This window comes from Halichoerus grypus, chromosome 4 (genome assembly GCF_964656455.1).
Source record: "Halichoerus grypus chromosome 4, mHalGry1.hap1.1, whole genome shotgun sequence".
Classification (NCBI taxonomy): Eukaryota; Metazoa; Chordata; class Mammalia; order Carnivora; family Phocidae; genus Halichoerus; species Halichoerus grypus.
In genome coordinates, this window is record NC_135715.1 from 15,556,365 (window position 1) to 15,582,619 (window position 26,255).

At 37.3% G+C, this 26,255-nt stretch overlaps 1 protein-coding gene across 6 annotated transcripts in view; it reads right to left on the reverse strand.

Moving 5' to 3' along the window:
* Positions 1–619: 619 nt before the first annotated feature.
* GPR180 (G protein-coupled receptor 180) overlaps positions 620–26,255 on the reverse strand; it is a 42,182-nt gene continuing 16,546 nt past the window's right edge. For 2 of the 6 annotated variants that reach the window (XM_036080101.2, XM_036080102.2), the window contains exons 4-9: positions 23,515–23,695; positions 23,324–23,373; positions 20,500–20,657; positions 17,144–17,335; positions 15,167–15,244; positions 13,797–14,178 (exon numbers count right to left, since the gene is read on the reverse strand). In XM_036080101.2, coding sequence (XP_035935994.2) covers positions 14,020–14,178; positions 15,167–15,244; positions 17,144–17,335; positions 20,500–20,657; positions 23,324–23,373; positions 23,515–23,695 — 818 coding nt within the window. In that variant the 3' untranslated portion in view covers positions 13,797–14,019. Of the gene's footprint in view, positions 1,134–13,796; positions 14,179–14,373; positions 14,852–15,166; positions 15,245–17,143; positions 17,336–20,499; positions 20,658–23,323; positions 23,374–23,514; positions 23,696–26,255 lie in introns of those variants that run through there. The other 4 variants (XR_013446902.1, XR_013446903.1, XM_036080103.2 and 1 more) reach the window with 4 other exon arrangements.

Here is a 26,255-nt window from a genome sequence, read left to right on the forward strand (position 1 = left end):
GAAGAACAGAAAAGGTTAGGTATAGGTAAATCACCCAGAAAAAAACGTCACTACATATATGGAGATAAAAAGCATTTCCTTCTTAAATGGCAAACAAGCTGATCTTCACCTCAGAATGTATTCCTCTTTTCCAGACTCTTCCCCTGCCACTCATAACTCAGGGGTTACAGTAGCACTTACATTCATACCCTGAAGCTTTACCTCATTAAAAAAAAATCAAACTCTACGCAAATACATTAAAACTAAAATATGAATACATAAAGAGGACAGTCACGCTGACACATAAAGTTCTCATAAAATCAGATGCAAAGCAACGTAGCACCACTTTATTACTGCCTGAGTCCAACTCTGCACAGGTTCAACTTGCAATAAAAGGAAGTCTTTTCAATCTTCTGCAGTGACTTTGCCCTTATTAGAATGCATACTCATTATTTTCTGATTACTCCCCTCCATAAAACATTCCATTTTGTACCTTGGTTTCCACACCCCTTGTACAGTATTCATATTTTATCTCTAAAGATTGTAATAAATCACTTCAAACACAATAAGCCGTTTAAGAATGGGTTTTATAGGCAAAAAGGCACACCTTCAGTGATGTGATTGCAATCATCAGATGCTCCCATCTCCCCAAGCCCATATTACCCAGTGTGCACACAAATGATGCAGGAGCACGGCACAGACTATTGCAGAAGGAACGAGCCAACTCAACCCAATGGGTACTTCCTGGTTGCAGGATGTAGCCATAGGAACCCTTTGAGATGTTTTGTTTTATTAATTTGGCTCCTTCTATTTCTCACTAGTGCCAACACTTTCAAGATAATGCAGTTTAGACATGTCACAGCTGTTGAAACTCATAGCATAAGCTTAAGCTGACAGTGGTGTATCATCAAGCACCAGAAACACCAAAACAACATTATGATAAAGAGCAGAAGTATGAAAAATAAGAAGAAGACAAAGGGCAGGAAATATTACCTTACCGACTTAAAGCAGAGCCCTGGGGGGAAACATCTGGTTCAGAGCAAACAGTGATCCTTTCAGTGCAGTGAGGGGGTCTTGCTGGAGAGAGTGAGGGCTGACCACATGTGAGAGACGGAGACCCAGAAGCTGAAGACCAGGCAGCGCAGTGTTGTTCTCTGTAAGGGAATTTCGATATTTAAGGAGGCGAGAGATCTATGATCTTGAAATCCAGATAGGAGCCGTAATTTGCGATTTTTACTATTGTGTTTAAAACCCTACCTATGTCAGAAGCGCTTTCTCTTTGAGTTCTCAGGTTAAGTTTATGAACAATTTTATATGCGTTGAGGAACCATCAAAGGTAGACTCTCCAGGGGTTTAAAAGTATTGTTAGTTTAGAAATATTAAACGTTAACAACTATTGAATATCATTTATTTCTACAAAACCTGACGTCTTTACGAAAGGAAATAAAGAATAATTACAGTTTACTAATCTGATAAGGAACTTCAGTCCTAGCAATTGGTGTATCTGAGGAAAAACCACTTTTCACTTAAAAAATTCACCTCCCTCCCCCCGCCCCCATAAACCTTTTACAGACACTCAAACTTCTGGGTAAGTCTTAAAAACTTATCTTCTGAAAGATCTATAAGGCTCACAGGCTAGGCAAGAGATTTAAAAGTTTATTTTGTGTGGGTGTAAATTGGAATGTAGTCGTGTGTAAATTAGATAGAATCTTGAACGTATTCCAATCAAGCCTACTTTCTGTTCTAACCACATATGTATGATTATTTAAAGCAAACACTTTCATCTCATGGACATTTAAATATTATCTCCATGAATGAACAGATTAGGAAGAACCTCAGGTTCACTGAAAGTTTTGCAGACAACCTTCAGGTCTGTAAATGAAGAACGTTGTACTGAGTAGGCACGAGCACCATACATAATCTTCACAACAATCCCATGAGTTAGTAATATTAAAACCCGTCCCTCACATCTGGCCACTCCTCACTCTAGTCAGGAGGACCCCTTCTCTGTGCTAAAAGAACCACTATTTGCTCCAAAACCAGATTACATATGAGAAAATCAATGAAACACGGCAGAGTCAGGATTTGAAATCAGTCTGTTGTGCCAAAAAGTCCCCGCTCTTTCCAGTGGGTCATAGTATCTCCTAAAAATAAAAGAATTCAGCACCTTTTATACCTAACCAGCTATACTCTAAAGCACCTACTGGCAATAAACCAAATATAAGTGACACATAAAGCAAACATTCAAAATAATACACCTGACTTTAAATGCACTTCTCAGAGCAAACACAAGTCTTGTCTTTCCAAGACAGCCTAAAGGAGTAAGAGATCTGAATATTTCCATTCTCTAAACTGCCTAAAGTTTCTACCCTATTAGAGATCCCAGATTTTTATTTTTTTAATTTTTATTTTTTTAAAGATTTTATTTGACAGAGAGACAGAAAGGGAGGGAGGGAGAGTGCATGAGCAGGGGGAGAGGCAGAGGGAGAGGCAGAATCAGATTCCTCGCTGAGCAGGGAGTCCGTCCGACACGGGGCTCAATCCCAGGACCCTGGGATCATGACCTGAGTTGGAGGCTGTTGCTTCCCTGACTGAGGCACCCCGGTGGCCTGAGATCCCAGGTTTTTAAAAATCTTATCAGACTGGGGTGGTAAAACTTCCAAAAATATACTGAATGATAATTCTACATCAGGAAATTTGTTAACACTACTCACCATATTAATAGAACAAAAGAAAAATTGTACTATCATATTTTTGGATGCAGAAAGGATTAGGTAATACATCCAACATCCATTTTCAAAATTTTATTTTATTCTTTAAATTATGACACAGCAAAATTGACTTTTTTGGTGTGCAGTTCTTTGCATGTTAATATATGGATAGATTCAATGAAACCACAACCACAATCAGTATAGAGAAAAGTACCATTACTCCTCAAAAACTCCTTGGTTACCCCTTTGTTGTCATACCTTCCTCCCACCTGTAACTCCTGGCAACTATTGATCTTTTTTTCCATCACTACAGTTTTCTTTATTTGAAAATGCCATCTAAATGGAATCATACAATATATGACCTAAGACTGGCTTAAAAAAAAGATTTATATATTTATTTATTTGGGGGTGGAGGGGCAGACAGAGAGGGAGAGAGAGAATCTCAAGCGGACTCCCCACTGAGCGTGGAGTCTGATGTGGGGATTGATCTCACAATCCATGAGATCATGACCTGAGCTGAAACCAAGAGTCAGACCCTTAACCAACTGAGCCACCCAGGTGCGGCAAGACTGGCTTTTTTTACTCAGCATAACGTCTTTGAGACTCGTTCAAGTTGTGTAAACCAATAGCTTGTTTTTTGTTTTGTTTTGTTTTACTACTGATAGTATTCCTTTGTATGGATACATTATACTTTGTCAATTCAGGAAATTTGGGTTTCCAATTTTTCATGATTGTGACTAGCACTGCCATAAACATTTGCATACAGCTTTTTGTGGGAATATAGCTTTTCACTTCTCCAGGGTTAATACCCAGAAGTGGGGTTGCTGGGTCATATGGTAAGTTATTTAACTTTATAAGCAACTGCAAAACTGTTTTCCAGAGTGGTTGTGCAATTTTGCACTCCCACCAGCAATGTAGGAGAGTTCTAGTTGCTCCACATCCTTGGCGGGACTTGGTATTTTTGGTATTTTTATTTTGACCATTCTAATAAGTACATAGTGGCTATCTCACCATGATTCTAATTTACAGTTTCCTAATGACTAATTATGTTGCACACCTCTTCATGTGCTGATTTGTCATCTATATACTCTCTTTGGTGAAGGATCTGGTGAAGACTTTGGTCCATTTTTTTTAACTGGGTTATCTTCTCACTGTAGGATTTTAAGAGTTCTCCATACGTTCTTTATGTAGAGTCCTTTACTGGATATGTGATTTCCAAATATTTTCTCCCAGACTGTGGTTAGTCTGTTTGTCCTTTTAACAGTGTTTTTTGTGAGCAAAAGTTTTGAATTCTAATGAAGTTGAATTTATCAATATTTTCTCTTGGGGTTTGGGCTTTTGGTGTCTAAGAACTCTTTGCCTAACCTTAAGTCACAAAGACTTCATCCTATGTATTCCAAAAGTTTTATAGTGTTATGCTTTACATTTAAATTTTGATTAATTCTGAGTGAATTTTTGTATAAGATGGAGGTTGCAGTCAAGGTTCATTTATTTTCCGTATGAATGTCCAATAGTTCCAACACTGTTGAAAGGCATTCACTTTTCCACTGAATTGCCTTTACTTTTTCTCTCCCTCCTCTTATATTTTTTGGAAGAGATTGTGTAGAATTGGTGCTATTTCTTCTTTAAATATTTCGTAGAATTCACCAGTGAAACCATCTGGGCCTGGAGATTTCTGTTTCCGAAGTCTTTTAAACAAGAATTCCTTAGTTGTTACAGGACTATTTTGGACATTTAGTTCATCTTGGGTGGGTTTCGGTAGTCTGGTGTTTGTAGTGATATGCTCTGGGTCCCAGGCATCCCTGCATGCCCTTGCTGGGTATGCCAAGAATGCAAAGCTCTAACCACTCTTTCTCTGCGCCCTTTCTCAGGGCTGTGTTTGCAGGGAACAGGATGAGGTAACATTTTCCTTTCAACACAGTGCCAGGGTTTTTTGTTTGTTTTCTTTTTTAGATAGAGAGAGTGGGAGGTGGAGAGGGAGAGGGAGAGAGAATCTTAAGCAGGCTCCATGACCAGTGTGGCACTAACATGAAGCTTGATCTTATGACCCTGAGATCATGACGAGCTGAAATCAAGAGTCGGATGCTCAACCCACTGAGCCATCCAGGCATCCCCACGGTGCCAGTTATAAAAGAGATAAATTTGCCAACTTTGGTGTTCCTTGGGGGTCACATGAATCTCACTGTATGTGTAACATCTATCTAGTCTCACCACAGACTATACCTATTGTCCCAATGGACTTAGGAGTTATGTGTAACTAATGCCAACCAACAGGAAGCTCATGATATTTGCTATACTAGGAGTAACAAAGTCCTTCATCTCTGACCTAGGAGTCTCGTGTGTTCTGCAGCCTTTATGAAGCAGTAACAGGTTAACTACCTAGCTTGTAAGTAAAATATTGGAGTCTTCATAGTTCTTGACATATACTTCCCAGAGAATTGGTTATTCAATCTAAATTGTCTAGAGGACTTTTTTTTTTTTTTTGCAGGATTTCCTTATTGTCCTGTTAATGTCTGCCGAGTCTGATACATCCTCTTTCATGACTGATATTAGTAATTCATGTCACCCCTTTTTTTCTTTTCAATTTTGCTAGAAGCTTATTAATATTATTGATCTTTTCCAAGAACCAGTCATTAATTTTCTCCATGGATTTCTGTGATCAAGTTCATTGATATCTACTCTACTATTTTCTTCCTCCTGCTGCTTTGGGTTTATTTTTTATTTCCTTTTTCTTAATTTAAAAGCTTATTGATTCAAGACTTTTCTCCTTTTCTCTATAAGCATTTTTGTTTTTTAAAGATTTTTTTATTTTACTTTTTTTAAAAGATTTTGAGAGAGAGAGAGAGAGCAGGAGTGGGGGGAAGGGCAGAGGGAGAGGGACTAGCAGACTCCCTGCTCAGTGGGGAGCCTGATGCAGGGCTCAATCCCAGGACCCTGATATCATAACCTGAGCCAAAATCAGATGCTTAACTGACTGAGCCACCTAGGCACCCCCAAAGATTTTATTTTTTTTTATTTTAATCTCTACGCCCAATGTGGGGCATGCACTTACAAGCCTGAGATCAAGAGTTGTATGCTCTACTGACTGAGGCAGCCAGGCACCCCTCTTTATAAGCATTTAATGCTATGAATTTATTCCTAAGCAATATTATTCCTTCCATATATTTTGATATGGTGTATTTTCATTTTGTCAGTTCAAAATATATTTAGTAAGTATTGTTTTTCATGTATTTGTGGGTTTTCCAGCTATGTTTTTGTTATGGATTATGATCAGAGAGCGTATTGGCATAATTTCAGGTTTTTTTTAGATTTGTTACGGTTTATGACCCAGGTTATGGTCTATCTTGATGAATGGTCTGTGTGTACCTGAAAAGACTATATTATGTGCTGTTGGGCTGAGTGCTCTATAAATGTCAAGTAGATCTCATTGATGGTGTTTTTCAGTTCTGTATTGTAGCTGATTTTCTACTAGTTCTATTGATGACTGAGAGATGAGTGTTGAAGTCTCCAACTACAAGTATGGGTTTGTCTATTTCTCCTTTCAGCTTTGTCAGTTTTTGCTGTATGTATTAAGATCTGCTGTTTGGTGTATACATTTAAGATTGTGAGGTCTTCTTGGTGAATCATCTCTTCTATCTTTCCATCCTTTGTTTATCCCTGGTAATTTTCATTACTCTGAAGTGTACTTTGGTATTCATACAGTCATTCCAGCTTTCATTTGATTATTGTACGCATGGGTATATCTTTCCTGTCATTTTATTTTAACATTATATTTACATTTAAGTGAGTTTCTTGTAGATAGCATACCATTGGGACATTAAAAAAAAAAAAATCTATTCTGACAATCTCTGCCTCTTACTTGCTAAATTTAGAACATTTACATTTAGTGTGATTATTGATATGTTTGGATTTAGGGCTATCATTTTATTATTTGTTTTCTGCTTATTTTTGTTTTTAATTCAAAAAACAAAATTTATTTTGTTTTTAATTTCCCATTTCCTCTCTTCTTTTGGGTTATTCGAACTTTTTTTTTTAGCATTCCATTTAAATTTTCATATTGTACTTTTGACAAAACAATTGCTCTGTGTGTGTGTGTGTGTGTGTGTGTGTGTGTGTGTAGTTGTTGCTCTAGGGATCACAATATATATATTTAACTTTTAACAAAGTCTACTTGGAATCACATCATGGGGAATGTAGAAATCTTACTGCCATGTTACCAAAACTAACACGGTTTGAAGACATTAGCAATAAGAGGGTAAAAATGAGAGGTAAAAAAGAGAAAGGAGAGAATAAATATGATCACTATATGCAGCTGACACAATTGTTTGCCTAGAAAATACAAGTGAACCGGCTAGAAAATTATTACAACTGTTAGGAGAATTCAGTTAGATTGGAAGCAAAATTAAAATACAGAAATCAACAGGCTTCATGTGTTAAATAACAGCCATTTGTAAGATACAATGAAAGAAAACACTAAAATATCCAGAGGGTATCATGAAATGTATAAGGTCTATATAAGGAAGTCCTTAAAACATGACTGACAAACACATGTTCACATTAAAGAAATAGAAAGGTATTTCATACCAGTTTTTTAGATCACTCTGAGAGCAACCACAGGTTCACAGTTAATGAAATGCTTTGCTAAGGAGCCGAAAAGATCAGCAACCATCTGTGGGATTAACATCCAACATGTTAAGGAAGTCAAATCTCCCTAAATTAAAGAAATTTAATTCACTGAACTAAAAATAGTAAGCAAGATTTTTCATTGGAAAATCAGAAAAGTTGATTCTAAAGTTCATATAAAAAACCAGTAGGGGGGCGCCTGGGTGGCTCAGTCGTTAAGCATCTACCTTCGGCTCAGGTCATGATCCCAGGGTCCTGGGATCGAGCCCCGCATCGGGCTCCCTGCTCTGCAGGAAGCCTGCTTCTCCCTCTCCCACTCCCCCTGCTTGTGTTCCCTCTCTCGCTGTGTCTCTGTCAAATAAATAAATAAAAAATCTTAAAAAAAAAAAAAAACAGTAGGTATAATCATAAAAATTATAAAAGAAGAAGAGCAAGAGCACTAACAGGTAACTCTCCCTACCAGACAGTATGGCATATTTTATTTTATTTTTTTTTATTTTTTATTTTTTTTATTTGAGAGCGAGAGAGAGAAACAGCATGAGAGGGGAGAGGGTCAGAGGGAGAAGCAGGCTCCCCGCTGAGCCGGGAGCCTGATGTGGGACTCGATCCCGGGACTCCGGGACCATGACCTGAGCCGAAGGCAGTCGCTTAACCAACTGAGCCACCCAGGCGCCCAACAGTATGGCATATTTTAAAGCTACAATAATTGAAATGGTGTGGTTCTAGATCATGAACCAAACAGTTCACCAGAACAGCCTTAAGTCCAGAAATAGACTAGCAACAAATTGATAAGGAAAAGGTAGAATACACAATCTATGATGTTATAAAGGTGGGCAATCATCTGAAAAAAATTAAGTTGGATCCCTAGTTTATTTTTATAGCAAAATAAATTCCAGGTGGATCAAAACTTTAAACATACAAAGGACCAACTAAATCACTGGCCACAAGGCTGAACTTAATCTCCAGTGCCTCTTCCCTCCCCAGGGGTCAGGCTGCTATCACTGCGACTCAAAGGCCCAACTTTCTAATCACAAGGTTGGTCTTTCCGGTGTGGCCAGTCTTCATCCTGAGTCATCTCATTAGCATAAACTATCAGGTCCACCATGAATAACAAAGACACTTCTCACACTCAGGAAACTCCAGGGATTTACATCCTGGGAAGGTGGGGGTGGGCTGTGGTGCTGGGAAGAGGGGAAGAGGGCCAGGCAAATTTTTTATTCATTTTATTCCTGTTTAGAAGCTACCTATAATAGCAAAAGAGTGGAAACCAACACTGTCCAGTGACAGAGAACCGATTTTAAAAAATTAAAATACACCCATATAATGGGGTTCTATGCAGCCAATGAAAAAAATGGAGTAATTCTGTAGATAGGGATACAGCATAAACTGCTGAATGTGCAAAACATTGTGTATGGTATACTATAATCTGTGTTTCATATATATGTGTGTGCTTATATATATAGGAGGCCATCCGGAAGAATAAACAAGAAACTGATAGCAGAGGTTGGATCCAAGGAAAGGAAATGGATGGCTGAAAGAACTTAATTTTTTACCCTTTTCAACCTTCTGATTTTTGCACAACATGTGTACATTACCTGTTTGAGAATAAAACATTACAACGTACTTGCACATTTCTCTGAGGATACTGAACATAATGTTTAGTAATTTATAATTTAATCTACTAAGAGCCATTGTCGTAAATTATATTGAACAATAAAGCTCTAAGAGTCTATTCAGGCACACAGGGCTGTTTTCATCCACACTAAATGACCCCAGACTCCTGTGATATGAGTTATTGTCATTTTTAATTTTTCTGACTTCTCCCAGCTACTTCTCACTACCATCAACCTTCTTCCTCTAGTTGACTCAAACTTTTTACATTGGTGCTTTTAGTTGTTGTGGGCTAAGAAACAAGGCACACGGTCCTAATACTATATAGAGGAAAACTGCCTCCTTGACAACTTGAGGAAGCCTCTCATAATTGGTGAGTTTTAGAGATTAAACTTCATAACAACTACATGACTACGCAAGATTTTTACAAATTCTTGGTTCCATGTAATTGAATAAAGAATAGACAAGGCATTATTTTAAGCCATTACGGGAAGTCCTATGATTTAATTAACACTATATTGCTAAGTACATGTCTGAAACTTTTTCAAAATTGCTTTAATTCATTAATTCAAGAAATACTTTTGAGCATCTAATGTGCATCAGGGAATGTTCGAGGTGCTAGGGATACACCCAATGAACAATACAGACATGGGCCAAACTTCCTCAGAATTTACACTCTGAGGAGAGAGGCAGCAGACAGAGATAAAAGTGGTAAGTACTGTAACAAGAAAAGGGGAAATGGGATGGAGCAGTTAGGACAGGGTAGCACCATAGAAAGGATATCTATCAGTCAGCAGCTGATCAGAGAAGAACCACTAGGATATCACACACACATACACCATTTTAATATATAAAATAATATATAAAATAAGGGACTATAGGAGGCTGTTCTTTTGTGTCAGGCAGGTGGGAGGGAAGATGGGTGTGAAGTGGGGGAAACGAAAACATACTGGGACCTGCCAGGATAAGTAGAACCCATGGGGATTCATGCCAGTCTCTCACTGCCTCCAAGCCTCCCATCTCAATGACGGGGCTGTGCTGCAGAACCTGGCACCCTTTGTCACAGAGTGAAACACGCACCTGGCCGGGGAGAAAATAAAGGAGGTGATCAAGTAGGAGCTGCCATTCCTGTGTGCCTGGTTGTTGGCCCACAGACCAAAAAGATAAGCCAGCAGATAAGCAATAATGTGGGTGAGCTGCAAAAATGCATGGCCTGCTTGGACCTTTTAATTATAAAAAGCTGGATCTGGCTACTTAACTTCTGCCTTCTAAATCTCACACCACCCATCTCTTGTGACCCACACTATCCTAAAATTATGCAGGGAGAATTAAGAGGAACATATCTCCAGCTTAGCCACATAGGCACTATATAAAGCCACTACAGATGGTCAAGTCTCTGAAAGCTATTGGAGCCGAGAACCTGGAGGGTGAGGAGGATTCAGCCACACAATCACGCCAAGACTTGGAGGAGAGTATTCCAGGCAGAAGAAGTAGCTACTGCAAAGCCCTGAGGCAGTGATATAAATGAGGTATTTTTTAATGATGAGGCTGGAGTATGGTGAGAGGGAGAGCGGTACGAAATGAGATCAGAGATAAGAGGCAGGGACCAGATCACGTGGGGCCTTGTAGACCACGGTAATGAGCATGGATCACTTTTTTTCTAAGTGCAATGGGAAGCAAATGGAGAGTTTTTAACAAGGCAGTAGTAGTTTGATCAGATTTATATTTTTTTAACTTTATTTTAAAATAATTTCAAACATAAAAAGAGGCATAAGATTAGCACAAAGAATTCCATTATCCAACTGATTTCCCTTCCCTTTGCAGAGAATGGGCTTTGGTGGGCAGTGCCACTCCTTTCTAGGACTCCTCCATCTCCTGGTGTCCTATGTGAACAACACTCCTAGAGGGCATTGTGCATGATGCCCTGGGGGTTGTGCAGAAAAGGCTGCCCAAGTGTGGAGGCAGGAATATTCTTTTGAGGACTACTGCAAGGAGTTCAGGCTAGTGTGCTTCCACAGTAGTTTGCAGATTTCACAGGAAAACCAATCTTGTTATCTGTCTCAATTCTCGACTTCATGTTGGAACAAAAACCAGTATTACCTCTTAGATCTGGTCTCAAATTGACTGGTTACTGCGTTACTTCTCAAAAACAAACAGAAAACCTCACAGATTTGACACCACGGAAGCTATTTAAAGAGAATGTTATACAAATAATTCCAGATTTCCTAAGAATTTCTAGGGAATAGGCACAGCCTCCTAAGGGAAACAGGCTGAAGGGCCACCGTTCATGTTGAGGTATACATTCCAGTCTCTACATTATAGTTGGCCTCAGACTTACAGATCTTGTCTTTTCAATAGACTTGGCTTACAAGTTGCAACCACAGAAAACCTTCCTAAAACAAGCTCTTCTGCCTAGATTCTCTCTCCCTCTAGCTGAAAGCCAAGGCTCAAATATTGAAATGTGCTGAGGTGCACACTTACAGAGAGATACACAAGCTCATTTCTGGCTTCGGTACAATTCTGGTTTAACATTAAAATCAACTAAAATTAACTATGGATAGCCATGCCTTTTCACTAAAAGCATACACACCTAATAGGTGCTCATTAAATCATGAGGGTAAAAAGTAGAAAAGTGAAAGAGAAGTCTGGTGCATTTAGAGAAATCATTTCTTCTTATACTCAGTTAAAGGGGAGCTCTGCTAGCACAGTAGGGCTCAGTGATGAGAGTAAGTGCCTGATGCACAACAGACATTCAGTTAAGTAGGAGCTAATATTACATGTGTCAATAAAAGTATCTTCTACACCTTCCTAAGAAAAGAAACAAAATGCTTCTGAAAAAAAGAAAAAAAGAGCTCTGCACACAACCATTCATCTTCTTTAAGAAAAAAATGTAAAAATAAATTTTAAAAAAGCATGATCTGACAGAAAGAAAAGTAGGAAAGTTTTGATCTTTAATGAGAGTTTGCAGTATATGCTTATCCTTCCAGGCTCTGTGCCGACAGAGCTCCATGCAAACATTCAGCAAGAGAAGAGTGGATGCTGTGCTATGACTTACGGACTGTAAATTTTCAGCTCTGATTACTAAATTTATTAACAATGTCTTATACGTTATTCATTAATTATTAACAACTGTTTTCCTTCATTTAACAATGGCTCTTGAATAACAAAATAAATTATCAACAAACTCAACCATAAATTAAAAAATAATAAAGTAAAAAAAAAAAAAAGACCTGTTAAGAGTTTCATATACGCAAGCGCAGTAACACATATCATGTATTTGGATTACAGTTTCTATGTTCTTTGTGTAAGGTAACAGAAAAATTGTTCCCTATTTCTACTGGTGCCAAGTTCATAAAATTTATGAAAAGGCTTCCCCTTTTTTATTCTGCTTAATTCACTGTACCTCAGTTGAACACAACAGACAGACAGTACCTGGGGTTATGAGTGAGATGTGGTTAAAAGGAAGGGTCATGATCACACAACAGGTCATGTAAACCTAAAATATACCGCAGACTTCCTAGAGGTAACGTGTAGCCCTCATTTATTAAATAACTTACAAAGAACTGTTAAAGGATGATTTAACGAGCAGGCTGACCTCTGTCACCTCTGTCACTCATGAACATATATATTTTGCCTTTAAAATGAAACAGAATACTGTTCATTTCCAATGAGACTAGGTGTAAGGTAAGAACAAAGATGAAGCCATAGGTACTTTAAAGTTATGCTGTGTTATTTTAACTATTTAATTAAAAACTTTAATTACCAGATCAGCGCACCATTTCTTGCTTAAAAATGTAATACCTTTGGAAGTAGATAAAAAATATTAAAAAAAAAAATAAGCCAGATGTAAAAATGAAAAGGCCTGAACAGCATGACACACAGGAACAGAGTAACTTCCGATCAGCGACGACTAACGGGAACACTCACTTCACACAGCATGTACTGCCAACCACCTAGCAATTCCTTACACAGGCGCCTGACAGAGTATTTTGTCGCCAGCATACTCAATACTGGGGCATCACATACACAAGAAAATATGGCTTTATTACAAAGGATTCAAGATGGCAACTACTTAGAATCCAGTGCCAACACGGATTATAACAAATCCAGTGAGTATTTTGTTTTTCAATTATTCATAGAAAATTTAATCCTGATTAAGTATCCTTGGGCAGGAATTCATGGATAGTTGATGACTGAAACCAACATTTATGTGAAATGCTTCTGTTAATTTAATCTGTGTATACGGCTTAATTATGATTGGGGATTCAATGTAAGAGAAATGAATTATATCAGGATTAAAATTTTAGTACCATATCATATAGTACGTTTTTCTTCTTTCTTTTTAAACACGTAACCCTGCTTGTCCCTTCACCTAAGTGCTCAGATTTTAAAACTCTTCATAAGGAACAACCAATGTAATGTATCTAAGCTTTATTTTTCATAAACTATCTGTCAAAAACCCTTTGCTAATCAAGCCAGAACCTGAACTAGAGCCAAAAGTGATCGAAGAAAATGGAGAAGAACCCCACACATAAATAAACAAAAACTTATTCATTTAGCTATAAATATATTTTATATTCACATTCTGAAGCAATTTCATTTTCAATTCCTTTAAACTCCAGTATGAAATGCATTTTCCTTAAAGCATAAGAAGCAGCAGTTTTTAATCAGTGCATTACACTGATTTCATAATTGGAGTTAGTTTAGATATGCATAAGCAAGTAATCATTTAACTGATTACTTTTTATAGGACTATCAAACCTGAGTTAACTATTGATATAAGATGAGGCATTACAAGTGGTGAATCTCTTACCAAAATATCATATAATTCTTTTTCATCTTAATTTCCACAGAGAAATTGCATAAGTCACCTTATAACAACACACTTTCTTGAAAGTTTATTAAGCATATTTCAAAACATTTCATTTATTACCTTTTTTCAGTTTGATACTGCTTAAATGCAGTTGTATAAATAACATGCTCTGCCTTCTTTGTTCAATTTTTCATACCAAAAGTATGAAAAAAAAAGTCACTGTATTTGGATCCTTATTGCACTCTTAAATCAATTCACTTTTCCTTTAAAGAAAATCAAGTATCAGAAGTGAGGCCGACTTTTGTGCCCAGATGATATGGTCAGTGGTAGTGTTACTGAAGAAAGTGAAGAAACTTCCCAGTATAAACTGTGGGACAGAAAGAGTCTGTAGAGAATAACCATGGAAACAGACTGGCAAAGGATAACACCTATTGTAATAACCTGAAAAGAAAAGAAAGGGAATGCTTTTACTGCATGCAAAAACAGACAAATTATATTCAATTTATCAGGAGCCTACGTACTTCCCATTTACATACAAAACACATATGTAGGTATCCTGCTCTATCCTCTATCTTTACCATGGGTACATTTTATTAAAGAAATTTTCAATAGGAAAATATGACTGATGTTCAGAACTGTAATTGTTCAAAGGCAAAATTTATTGAACAGTGAAGTTTACAGACTCCAAAATAAGACACATTCAGTTTGCTAAACCATTCTCTCCTCAGGTGCACACGCTACAGAAAGTGGTAAGAAAAATCAGGTTCCTGGCTAATCTGGTAAGAGGAGGAAAGCAGGCCCCACCTGAATCCTGAAGAGTATTCTAAAAGCCCTTTCAAATATTCTCAAGTTGCTTCTTTAGTTTTGCAGACTACCTTCCTACCTATTTACCCTTTGCAGACACCTCAGGTCCAAGAGCCCCCTGCGCGTTCAAGCCCACACGGCGTCGCTTGTAAGAGGTGGCTGGCAGAGCGTGCCGAAATGATGGCGCCGGTGACCTGAGAAGGCGGGGCTCAACACCATCCCGTGGGGCCCCTCGAGCGTGGCGCTCCAGTCCGCAGTCTGGTAAAGCAGCTAGACTGATTTTTCATAAATCTGTCTTGACTTGTAACCACTGTGTCGTACAAAAATTGAATCAATTGTTCTTAACAAAGATGGATTATGAATTGTCTAATTTATAAAACAGTATTATGAAATAGGCTGAAATAATAAAAGTGATTTTCATCCTTTTTTAATTAACTAAAATTAAACATTTTTCTTTTATATTTTAAAGTTCTTATTTATATACTCACCAGTTCAATTATTTTGCTTCAAAGTTTTGTTTTAAAGAATTCAGAAAACCTGATCAGTGGATAAACAGGGCTTTTCTACTTTAATAATTTCTCAATAAAGACAACAAAAAACTACTGTGATCATGTATATTACTTACCTTATCTCTTTGGTAGTCACTAAAAATGACAGAAATACATGCAAGACCTGGATGGCATAAAAACCACAAGATACAGCCCTGAAACAAATGACAAATAAGTCAAATGAGTACAGCTGTATGTTTATTTCCAGAATGTGCCAGATAAAAAACATTACTAACCTATTTAGGAGGTCCTGATTGACCTCAATTGGTCTTTAGAAGTTCTATCTAATAAAATGTAAAAATAAATTTGCTATTGCTATGATAATATTTTGTTTCTAATCAAATGCGGATTTTAAATTTTGCATTTGTAAATCTCTTATATGTACACATTTTAATACACTACAGTGTATATATTACATCTTTAAACATGAAAATACATTAATATAAGTAACATCAAAAATTGAGAAAAGCAAGGTACAAATGTGTAATATTCCTATAAAAAGAAAAAAAAAAAGAATATATAATCGCATTTGCATGTAGAGATACACAAAGAAATTCTGTAAGAATACCCGAAACACTGACTAATAGTGGTGGCCCGTCTGCAGGTTAGTATATGAGAGTGGAACCGGGCAAGTAAGAATGGGAAATTTTTTAGCATTATACTCTTCAAGCATCTCTTTTCTATTTCTCCAAGAATGGCCATGTTTTTCTTTTCCAAAATTAAATTTGAAGTAAAAGAATAAGTTAATAAATAGTAGCTGTTGAGATGCTCAGTACATTGAAGATAAGGGAAAAAACAAGATGTAAAAAAAAAAAATGTGTTTAGCATGCTAGTGTTTGTGTAAATATGGAGGGAAATACACAGGAATATTTAAAATTCTCTAGAAAGATAAGTTAGGAATTAATAGCAGTGATTATATGAGGAGATAATAACTGAGTAGATGGGAGAGAAGTAAAAAATACTTTTGGTTCTTTTTAAATACTTTCAGATGTTTGAACCCATTTAAAAAGTTAAATTAAAACATATAAAAATAATTTTCTTAAGTTCAAGAAAAAGTTTGGACCAATTTTAAACACAGAACAAAAGAGGAAATGTAGTTTGAAAACATCTTAAATATATATTATCTTTCCAAACAAAAAGCACTCCCATCCCTGTGAAAAATTTAAAAGCAAACTGGCATTTTCTTGCCTGTTTGGACTCAGAACGCTGAAGTGGGTTCCTGGGGATGCAGGAGCAGCTTTAAAATGCTGAACGCTGGGAAGAAGGAATCTAGCCCTCCTTCCACAGCCGCCTCGGAATGCAGAGCACTGCGCACTCGGCTTGGGGGGATGCTGACGAACAGCTCATCTGAATGCCGTTCTGAGGTGCCAGGATGAAGGTGTATGGATTCTCTCAATCTGACAGAAAAATAGTACCTTCTAGGGAGGTAGGCTCCTGCAGTGTTACTACCCCGACTTCTCTCCTCATCTTTTCTTTTGTTAAATGGGTAAAGAAAAAAAATCAAATTTGCTTTGAGATCCCACTTGTATAAGAAGGACATAGAAAGGAGGAATAAAGTCAATGTGACCTCACACGGAGGTAGTGAAATGGCTGAAACATAGTATGTCCTCAGCCTCCTGCTTCATCTGCTTATGCTAAAGACAGCTCCTCATGGTTAGAAAACACTGCATAACTCTCATGGTAACAGTTCATAATTAATAAGTGTTTTCTGAGAAATGTAAACTGTTTTCTAATTTAATTTTTTAAAAACTCTGATACTACAGGAAAAAAAATGTGAAATTCCTATTGATAAAGAAATTATGATCCAGGCAAAACCGACCTACCTAAGATTACATGGAAACTACTATTCCACAGGTTCTGTAAAATGGGATAATATCATTTACATCTCATAGATTGTAAAGATTAAATGAGTTAAAGCACATAAAGGGCATTATCTTAGTGCTCCAGCACATCATAAAAACTTAACCAACATTAGCACGGGGTTGCTTAACCTCCCCAAAACAGCAGAACAAACGTGATAATCAGAAGAAGCCATTTTCTACCCAAACCCATACTTTGGCAAACGTGATGTAAAACTCCCTTTTTAGCGTGCTTCTCTCCACTGTGATGATCTGGTAGAGTCCACAGCCTAATGACAATGCTAGGCAAATCCTTAAAATGATTAGCAAGATCCCTGCTAAGTTGTGATGTGAATGGTAGTTGTGAGGACTGGTATCTTCAAACTGTTCCCAAAGTAGCAAAATACTCTGCAAAATACAATATTACATTTAGAGAAAAAAAATCCTGTCTACTCATACATACTTTGTCAACTCTTTTCAAACATCCCCTTAAAGAGTATATAAACATTCCTAAGAGGTTCTAAGATTTACCAGACTATAAAGGTTGTTGACTAATAAAGCACAGGCATCAGGGATAGACTTTTCCTCTGTGATACCCTAAGCTAGAGAAAAGAGATTTTTATCAAATAAGACCACACACAAAAGATAAAAAGTGCAACTGCGACCACGATTCAAGTAAGACATCTCTAAGGATGAAAATAAGTTGAAAATACTAAGAGAAGAAACCCGAACTTTCTTCTAAATCTCTCTTCCTTCAGCACCATATTAGGAATCAATGTATTCAAGCCCCTTATCTCAGGATAACTCTGAAATATCTCAGTATCTTCTGTAATCCAGAAGGGAACAAGTCAGAATTGTTGATTTCAGATGTCACTCCCCAGGGAAAAGGGAACTCTGTGTGTGTGTGTGTGTGTGTGTGTGTATTTCTCTTTGAGTGTGAGAGAGAGAGAAACCCCAAGCAGGTTCCACACCCAGTGTGGAGCCAGACAGGGAGCTCAAACCCAGGACCCTGAGAGCATGACCTGAGCTGAAATCAAGAGTCGGACCCTGGGCGCCTGGGTGGCTCAGTTGGTTAAGCGACTGCCTTCGGCTCAGGTCATGATCCCAGGGTCCTGGGATCGAGTCCCACATCGGGCTCCCTGCTCTGCGGGGAACCTGCTTCTCCCTCTCCCACTCCCCCTGCTTGTGTTCCCTCTCTCGCTATGTCTCTCTCTGTCAAATAAATAAATAAAATCTTTAAAAAAAAAAAAAGAGTCGGACCCTTAACTGACTAACCACCCAGGTGCCCTAAAGAAGAGTATATTTTTAATATTCACTATAAGCAACCAGGTTATTTATGAATAACCAGCAGTTACTCATCCTTTTGTTTGTTGACTTCCTTTCCCCATATTGTTACCATTAAAGTAAAAAGCTCAGCAATTCCTCATTAGCTGTTCTGTTTATTGCTATTCAATGGAAACACATTCCTTCCATCTTTACCAAACGTCAATCACAAATTACCATGTTTTTGCCATCACATGTCAGTAGCCATGTGTTTCCTTCATCTGCCAACTCAGCCCTCAGAATGGTCTTCAGTGGCTTCCAAAGAATTCAGATCAAAACTCAGTCATTAAATCCAATTCTTAGGCTTTATGGGGTTTGTCAGCAACCCCTTCCTCTTCTCACTCTCAAATCTTCCATCCTGGTCTTACTCCTACTACCATGCTCGACAGCTGAACTCCTCTGTCATCCTGGACAAGTGCGTTTCCTTCTTAGGCTGAATATTTGCTCTCCATTACTGAAGGGCTACTTCTTCACCCCCCCAAATTATTATACCCTTACAATTCCTTAACCTCTATTTTTAAACTTAACTTTTGCAATAAGGACGTGCTATTGTACACCTACTATCTCCTGGTATCTATGTGAGGTGATGGATATGTTAACTAGCCTGATTTTGGTGAACAATCACTTCACAATGTATACATATACCAAAACATCAAGCTGTATATCTTAATATGTACAATTTCTATTTGTTAATTATACCCCAATAAAGCCAATAAAAACCCTATCACTTCCCATGATTCACATTTTTACAGATTCAAACTCCACATTTTCAGATGTGTATATAACATGTGACCTGTGGAAAATACGCATGTATTTATGTAGTTGCGTGCACCTTGTCTGGTGGTTGCTGAGGACCAGGGCCGTGTCTCATGTATTCTTCCCAGATGCTTACATAAACTCTAGATTAGTGTCATCATCTCAGTTCTTATTTGTCTATGATAATGGGTTAAAATTACAATGAAATAATGAAAATTCAATTTAAAAAAAAGCTATTTATTGAGAAATGAGAATTTAACCCAACATTAACACTACTCTCCATAAGCCCTGGATCAAAAACATCAAGTCGGTAGAATCTTGCCCTTATTTTAATCACTTCTAATTCAGTTGTCATTAGCCCTTTGTTCTAATGCCTTAGAAAGGCATTATTTCCTAACTCAGTATCACCACCCGTGATATGGTCTCTTTCTAACTCAATCATGAAATTCAATATACCTATTTCACTTAGCACCTACTACACTAAATACGTACAATGAGTATAAAGATGAATAAAGCACAGGACTTATACTTCATTAATGAATTTTTCACTTTATTTAATGCATTAAAACTTAGATTATAATGTCCTTTGTAGAGCCCACATATATATTTCATTTTCATCTATAGCTAATGATGGTCACAAGCTCAGTATAAATTTTTGTTTATACTTTCCTTAATAATTTTTATAAAATCCATTGCACATAGGCATATGGAGATCCTAGAAGAGAAGAAAACAAATAAAAAAAGGCTAAGAGAACTAAATTTTCTAAAAGATTAAATTTGATTTTGGATTTTTCAAAAACTAGATCCCATTCTTTCTCATTCTGTATTTTGCTTTTTCATTAACCTCAGATATTCATTTGAATTCTTTCATGTATAAAGTAACAGAACTGGACCTAAAAAAAAATCCTTGCCCTGGATGAATCTCAAATTCACTGAATCACTCATTTAAAATGCTGAGTTCTTACTATGTGTTAGAAAATATGAAAGAAAGCTATTAAGTAGGAAATAAGAATCTATCCTAATATTAAGCATTCTGCATATTTTTAAATAAGCTGATTGTGAAAGCTCAAGTTCAAGTAAATTACAACTAAATTCTGCAATCTACATATACTAGCACTCAGAAGATTACAGGTTATTTGATCTATCACTCTTTATTTTTTTAAGATTTTATTTATTTATTTGACAGAGAGATAGAGAGAGAGCACAAGTAGGCTGAGAGCCAGGCAGAGGGGGAGGAAGAAGCAGACTCTCTGCCGAGCAGGGAGCCCAACAGGGGGCTCGATCCCAGGACCCTGGGATCATGACCTGAGCCGAAGGCAGGCAGCCACTTAACCAACTGAGGCACTCAGGCGCCCCAGATCTATCACTCTTTAAATTCATACTTCAAAATGACAAATTCCTCATGAGTCCCAAGTTTCACTTTTGAAATGAGGTTTGTTCAAGTTTGCATTTCTGTGTATTGTAAAGTACAAACACTGAGTATCAATACTCACCTGTGTTATCACAATGAATACAGCAATGCCAGTGGATGCAGGAGTAGAATCCCACTGGAGAGGTCTGCTTTGAGACTTCTTCATTCTGACTATTGTCCAACCCATGCATAGACTCAGAAGCAGGTATAACATTTGAATTTGGGAAGCAATGTCAAAAACTAATGGGAAATGAAAACCAAAGTCAACCAAGTTTTCACATTACAAAGGATTTGGTCCTTTTTGCATTGAGAATATAATTATTCTTTTAAACACAAAAAGATAGGCATTTTCAAAGAGAAGTCGATAAAACTCAGTAATTCAATAATAGATATTCAAGTAGAGCTCTAAAAATTAAAATTTTGCCATTAAGTTTGTAAACATTTCTTAAAATAGAACATTGGCAATACTCTCTCTATATATATACATATATCTTTATTAAGACCGACTTTAAATCTGTTTGTGCTTCCCATTTTTCTTAGCTTTTCTAACTACATAATGCTGTTCTCTATAACAGACTGCTTATTAAAAATAAACACATTTTAAATGTAATTTCTGCAATGTGGAGAATACTAGTGCCTTCATTTCCAGGCTGTTAATTATTTTTTGATGGTTGAACTATATAATGTGAACTTATTCTCTAAAACTATTAATCAGAAATAGCATGCCAATAAAACACACGGCTACTGTAACATTCAATGATGTCGGCTTTGGTGCTGGAGTCCGTGCGTTAGTGTGACGCGCCACCAGGTGGCCACCACTGACACTGCAGGGGACGCCGGCTGCTTCAAAAACGGAGGCAACAGGACCACCCATCCAGTTCCAGACTCGGAGAAAACAACAGTATATATAAATACTCCAAGTTCCATGCATTTTTATTTTGGAAGCTAGCATTTATTGACTTAAAAAAGATGATCACTTTCTCATCATAGGGTATTTTGATGAGGATTTTGGAATAAACGTGATCAGAATTTAACAAAGTGAAACTTTCTTCAAATTGCCAGCCATACCTTTGACGTCTACAACTTTTACTTCTTTTATATAAAGATATTCTTGCAAAAACAGGTAAAACTAGCTGTACTATAATATATTAAAAAGTTACAAGCTGAAAACCTATTAATGATACACTTTTCCAGATATATTTTGACCATTTTCCCTCTACTTTGCCATGCAAATTAAAACTGGATCCTCGACATTTGTGCTCACATATTTGTAATAGTAAATTCTGATAATAAACTGTTACTACATTTGAATGGTACAAAATGTCATGGCCTTTCAGATCAAGCACAGTTTTCTTTCATCACAGATTGTAAATGACTGTGATGCCAATTACTTTTATTAAACATCTCACAAATAAATATTCAGTTATTTAAAGAAGTCAGCCAAAGGAATAGTCCTGCATAAGTTGCTAATTAGCAAAAACAAATACGGGGGGGGGGGAACCCCTGATGTTCTGGCTCAATTCTCTGTATACTAAGTAAGACACATATTGACAGAATACTGTAACTGTAAGCATGGGTAGATAAGACACTGCTTATCTGCTGTCACTGGAAAATACCTAACTGTAGACAAAATATACAGGTCACACAAAAATCCCATTCTGTGTGATTTTACTAAAAATCTTGACGTTTTAATCATTTAACTTATCAAACCTGTTATCAGAACACCAAAATTTAGCAGCATTTATTGTAGTTTAATTAAAAAAACAAAAACAAAAACTTTTGCTTTTTAACCTACAGTGAAGATGCCAGACAACCTAAAACACTATTTTGTGCAGACACTCACAAAAATTCAAAAGTCCTTGATTTTAGTAGTAGCTTCCACTGATGGGCTTCTGTGCGCTTTGCTTCTCAAAAGGCATAAGCTAAATTATTTCTGAGGTTCTGTTCAGCTTTAAAATTCTATGGTTCTATTAAACATCCTGAGTCACCTAAGAGACAAGAGCAGGAGAAACCAGCGCTCTCAATACTGTTCAAAAAGGAGAAGCAACTTGCGTTCGTGTCCAAGAGGTGACCAGTATACATCCTCTTTAGGAGGAAAACAAAGGTAGTAGGTTTAAAATCTTAAAATAGGCAGCAAGATGAGGAAAAATGGGTCCTGAGATCATTACAGAGATTACCATGAGCTACCCTATTAAATAAAGAGAGATGAGACTAAAAGAGAATTATGGAAATATTTTAAAAAGTAAATCCTGGAATGGTCTCATATTCAGAATTTGCTTTTTTAGAGCAAATCTTGACTACTTTTCTGGGACTGAGAATGGCATTATAGATCATGGGAACTTTTAAATATTTTTCCCATCATGCTTAGTTGAAAAATTATTTCATCAAAATTTTTCATATAAATAAAGGAAAGAAGCTATGAGATCAATTCAATTATAGGTATATTCTCTGGCTCTGCAGCAGAAAAAGTAAAAAAAGGGATGAAAATAGGAAAACCACCTTCAGCTTTGGGATCAGAAAACTTGGGTCTGAGTTTGGTCTCTACCGCGCAACAGCTGCTGACATTTGGAAATGTGCTTCCTGTCAATGAGCCCAGATGCTTTATGTGCAAACTAGGGATAAACATCTCCACATCACTGAGTTTTTCCTGCGATAAACTGAGGGAATGCATATAAGTAAGCTCCAAAAACAATGCAGAACTACACATTTTACCTATTATCAAGAAGAAACTAAACGGGACAGATGGGAACTAAAACTGTAACCCTCTTTACAGTTGGGCTGAATTCTAACCAACCCTGGATAGAAAAATTGTATCAGGACGAAAATAATTTACAAAAAAAGGAAAACAAGCCAGAAGCAGAGAGCAAGGTTAGGTTTCAAAAAACACATCTCAGAAGGATACTCACATTCTGCCAAACTTCCCATAAAAGGTATCCCTATTCCATCTTTGGAGTAACTGAGGAATTGAAGAGAAGAGTATTAGTGTAAATTACAAATGCGCGAAGAGGGTTCATAATCAAAGCGAGCACAATTTTGGCGAACTAATTAGGATTAATTAGACGCAATGGCGAACACAGTTTTAGTGGTTTCGAGTTACCTGGAGAAATGAATATAATTAGCTAACGCCGAGCCGGCCTGGAGCAGCAGTGCGGCTGTCAGGACCTTTAGGATCACGTGCATGGGCCCTCCCTTCTTGATAGCCTGCCACAATGACTGAGCATAAATGCAAGCAAGCACAAAGTACACCAGGACTAGGAGAAAAAAGAACTCATGTAACCCTGTGGAGAGAAGAAAGGAGTCTGCTTCAGTACAAAGCCAGCGACAGCGTGGGGTTGCTTTCAAATCTTCCTTCAATATATTTCTAGAACTTGCTTTTTTAATTGGAGTCATAGCATTCCCTTTTGTACAGAAAAAAGGGAAACTTAAAATGTAAACAATTTTTAAATTTGGGATAAAGATTTAAATATAAGAAGGCAGATTAAACTAATGTAGATAAAGTCAATCTATAAAAAAGCATCATGGTCAGGGGATAAGCCAGAAGACTAACCATAAGACCACAGTTTTGTTAAAAAACAGGAAATTAAAACAAGGGTTTTAGCATTCAGTTAGACATACTTTTTGCCTCCAAAGTGGATGACTTTAGTATGAAATTTAGGAACAGATTTCATCAACAATAGTTAAATACACCCTGACAATGGTTCTCAAAGTGCGATCCCTGGGCCAGCAGCATCCAAAGGGAATTTGTTAGAAACAGAAACACACATTCTTGGGCCTTATCCCAGCTCTACTGTACCAGAAATTCTGGGAGAGGGGAGCAGCAAGCTGTATTTTAATAAGCCCATCAGGTGATTCTGATGCAAAAGCACAGCTCTGGGACGTACCATGACCTTACACTTCCAGCTAGACAGTTTCTTTTTTTTTTTTTTTTTTTTAAGATTTTATTTATTTATTTATTAGAAAGCAAGCGAGCGAGAAACAGCATGAGAGGGGAGAGGGTCAGTGGGAGAAGCAAGCTCCCCGCTGAGCCAGGAGCCGGATGTGGGACTCGATCCCAGGACTCCAGGATCATGACCTGAGCCGAAGGCAGTCGCTTAACCTACTGAGCCACCCAGGCGCCCCCCCATAGACAGTTTCAAAATACCTGTTATGACCAGAGTCCCCTTCTGAAGTCAACTGTCTTTAGCTCTTGTCAAAGAGGAAATCCTATGGAGACCATGAGACTCCATTCCACAGTTGACTAAAACTAAGACCTGACCAAACGGCCACCAACCTGAAGACGAGCCACTGGCCACCAGAGTAATTCGGGTCTCAAAGGTAAGTCAGGCTAATCATATTCTCTCAGGAAATGAAACCACAAAACATGGAAAGAATTAGGCAACAGAAATTGAAACTAAAAGGAGCTGATGTTGGGACAGAGCAAAGACATCAGATCAGGCCACAGTGAAATAAATATTTTGAGTAAGCAGAAATTTCGAATAAGCAAAGGGAGTTGGTTGGTAAAGACAAGACCAAAGTAAACGAGCATACTTTGTATTAAAAACGGTGCCAGTCATTAAGCAGCTTCTAGTTCCTACTAACAGCTTTCTAGTGCAGTGTCCATGCATCCACATGGATGAACACCCCCTTTTTCTGCAGTACCTGGAATCTTTTGACTGTGTCTTCATTTTTCAGAAATTTCAGAAAATTTTTATCATAAACTAGAGGGCTAGCTTTGGGTTGAATAGCTTACTTACACCGACTTGGTTACATCTAAAGCTAGTCCCTAATATTAAGATTTTATATTGTATCTACATAACACCGGAGTATAGTGCCGGTGGCCGTGAAGGGGGCTGCCTCTGCTGAATCTGTGGATGAACAGTCTAAACTGCGATCACTCCCATCCAATCGCAAGTGCTCAATCTGCTCCAGTTTCCCATGTGAGGTAAGCTCCAATCAACAGGCAGAGAAGGGCGTATTAATCTTGAAAAATCAATCCAGAAGATGCAAACGGTAGGAAAAACAGTCATTAAACACTTCAATCTCAATCATGTTTTTGGAATGGTTAGGAGGAAAAAAAAACAGAGAAGTAGTATTTCAGCCACTGGGTGTCTCTCCTGCTCTACACACATAAATGTCACTAGTTACTTCTCTCATCCAGGTGAAAAAGCATGTTTATACTTCAGGAGGAGAAGATCAAATAACTGAAAAGGCATAATCTCTTTTTAAACTCCTTACATAAAAGTATTCCAGCTTTAGAAATAATGGGACGATAAGCTGGGATTGTTATAGTAATAGAACAAGACAGAAAATACGCTAAACATATTATCACAGAGTGTCAGTAAAATTCTTTATGTGGTCCAGTCTTTTGAATCTTAGTTTTTATTTTTCCTTCTTAGTATAAACAATTAAATATGGCATTCTTTTGTTTTATTTACTTATAATACTTTACAGAGTATCCATTACAAGATAAAGTTTCAGACTCCATCAGGTTACAAATCCATGACGAAAAGAAAATCCTCAGACTATTTACTGAGTAATCAGAATAATATAAGAGGAAGGTACTTGTGGAAAGAAGACCCATGTCAGTAGCACAAAACAGGATTATTCAGTATTAAATGGACCTTCCAGAAAAGCTAACATTATAAGCAACAAATTTTTTCATTCAGATGATATATTAAATAACTTGAACTAGCTCAGGACATTTGTGTCCTATACTTTATTCATTCATTATTCTTACCTTGACCCTGTCCACAAGATAGTCTAAAGATAAAATGCTGATTCTGCACGCAGTTCTCTTAAATAAATCCCCTCTAGAAAAAAGAAGTCTGTTTTTTTCTCTTCAGTGATCAACTTTACTTT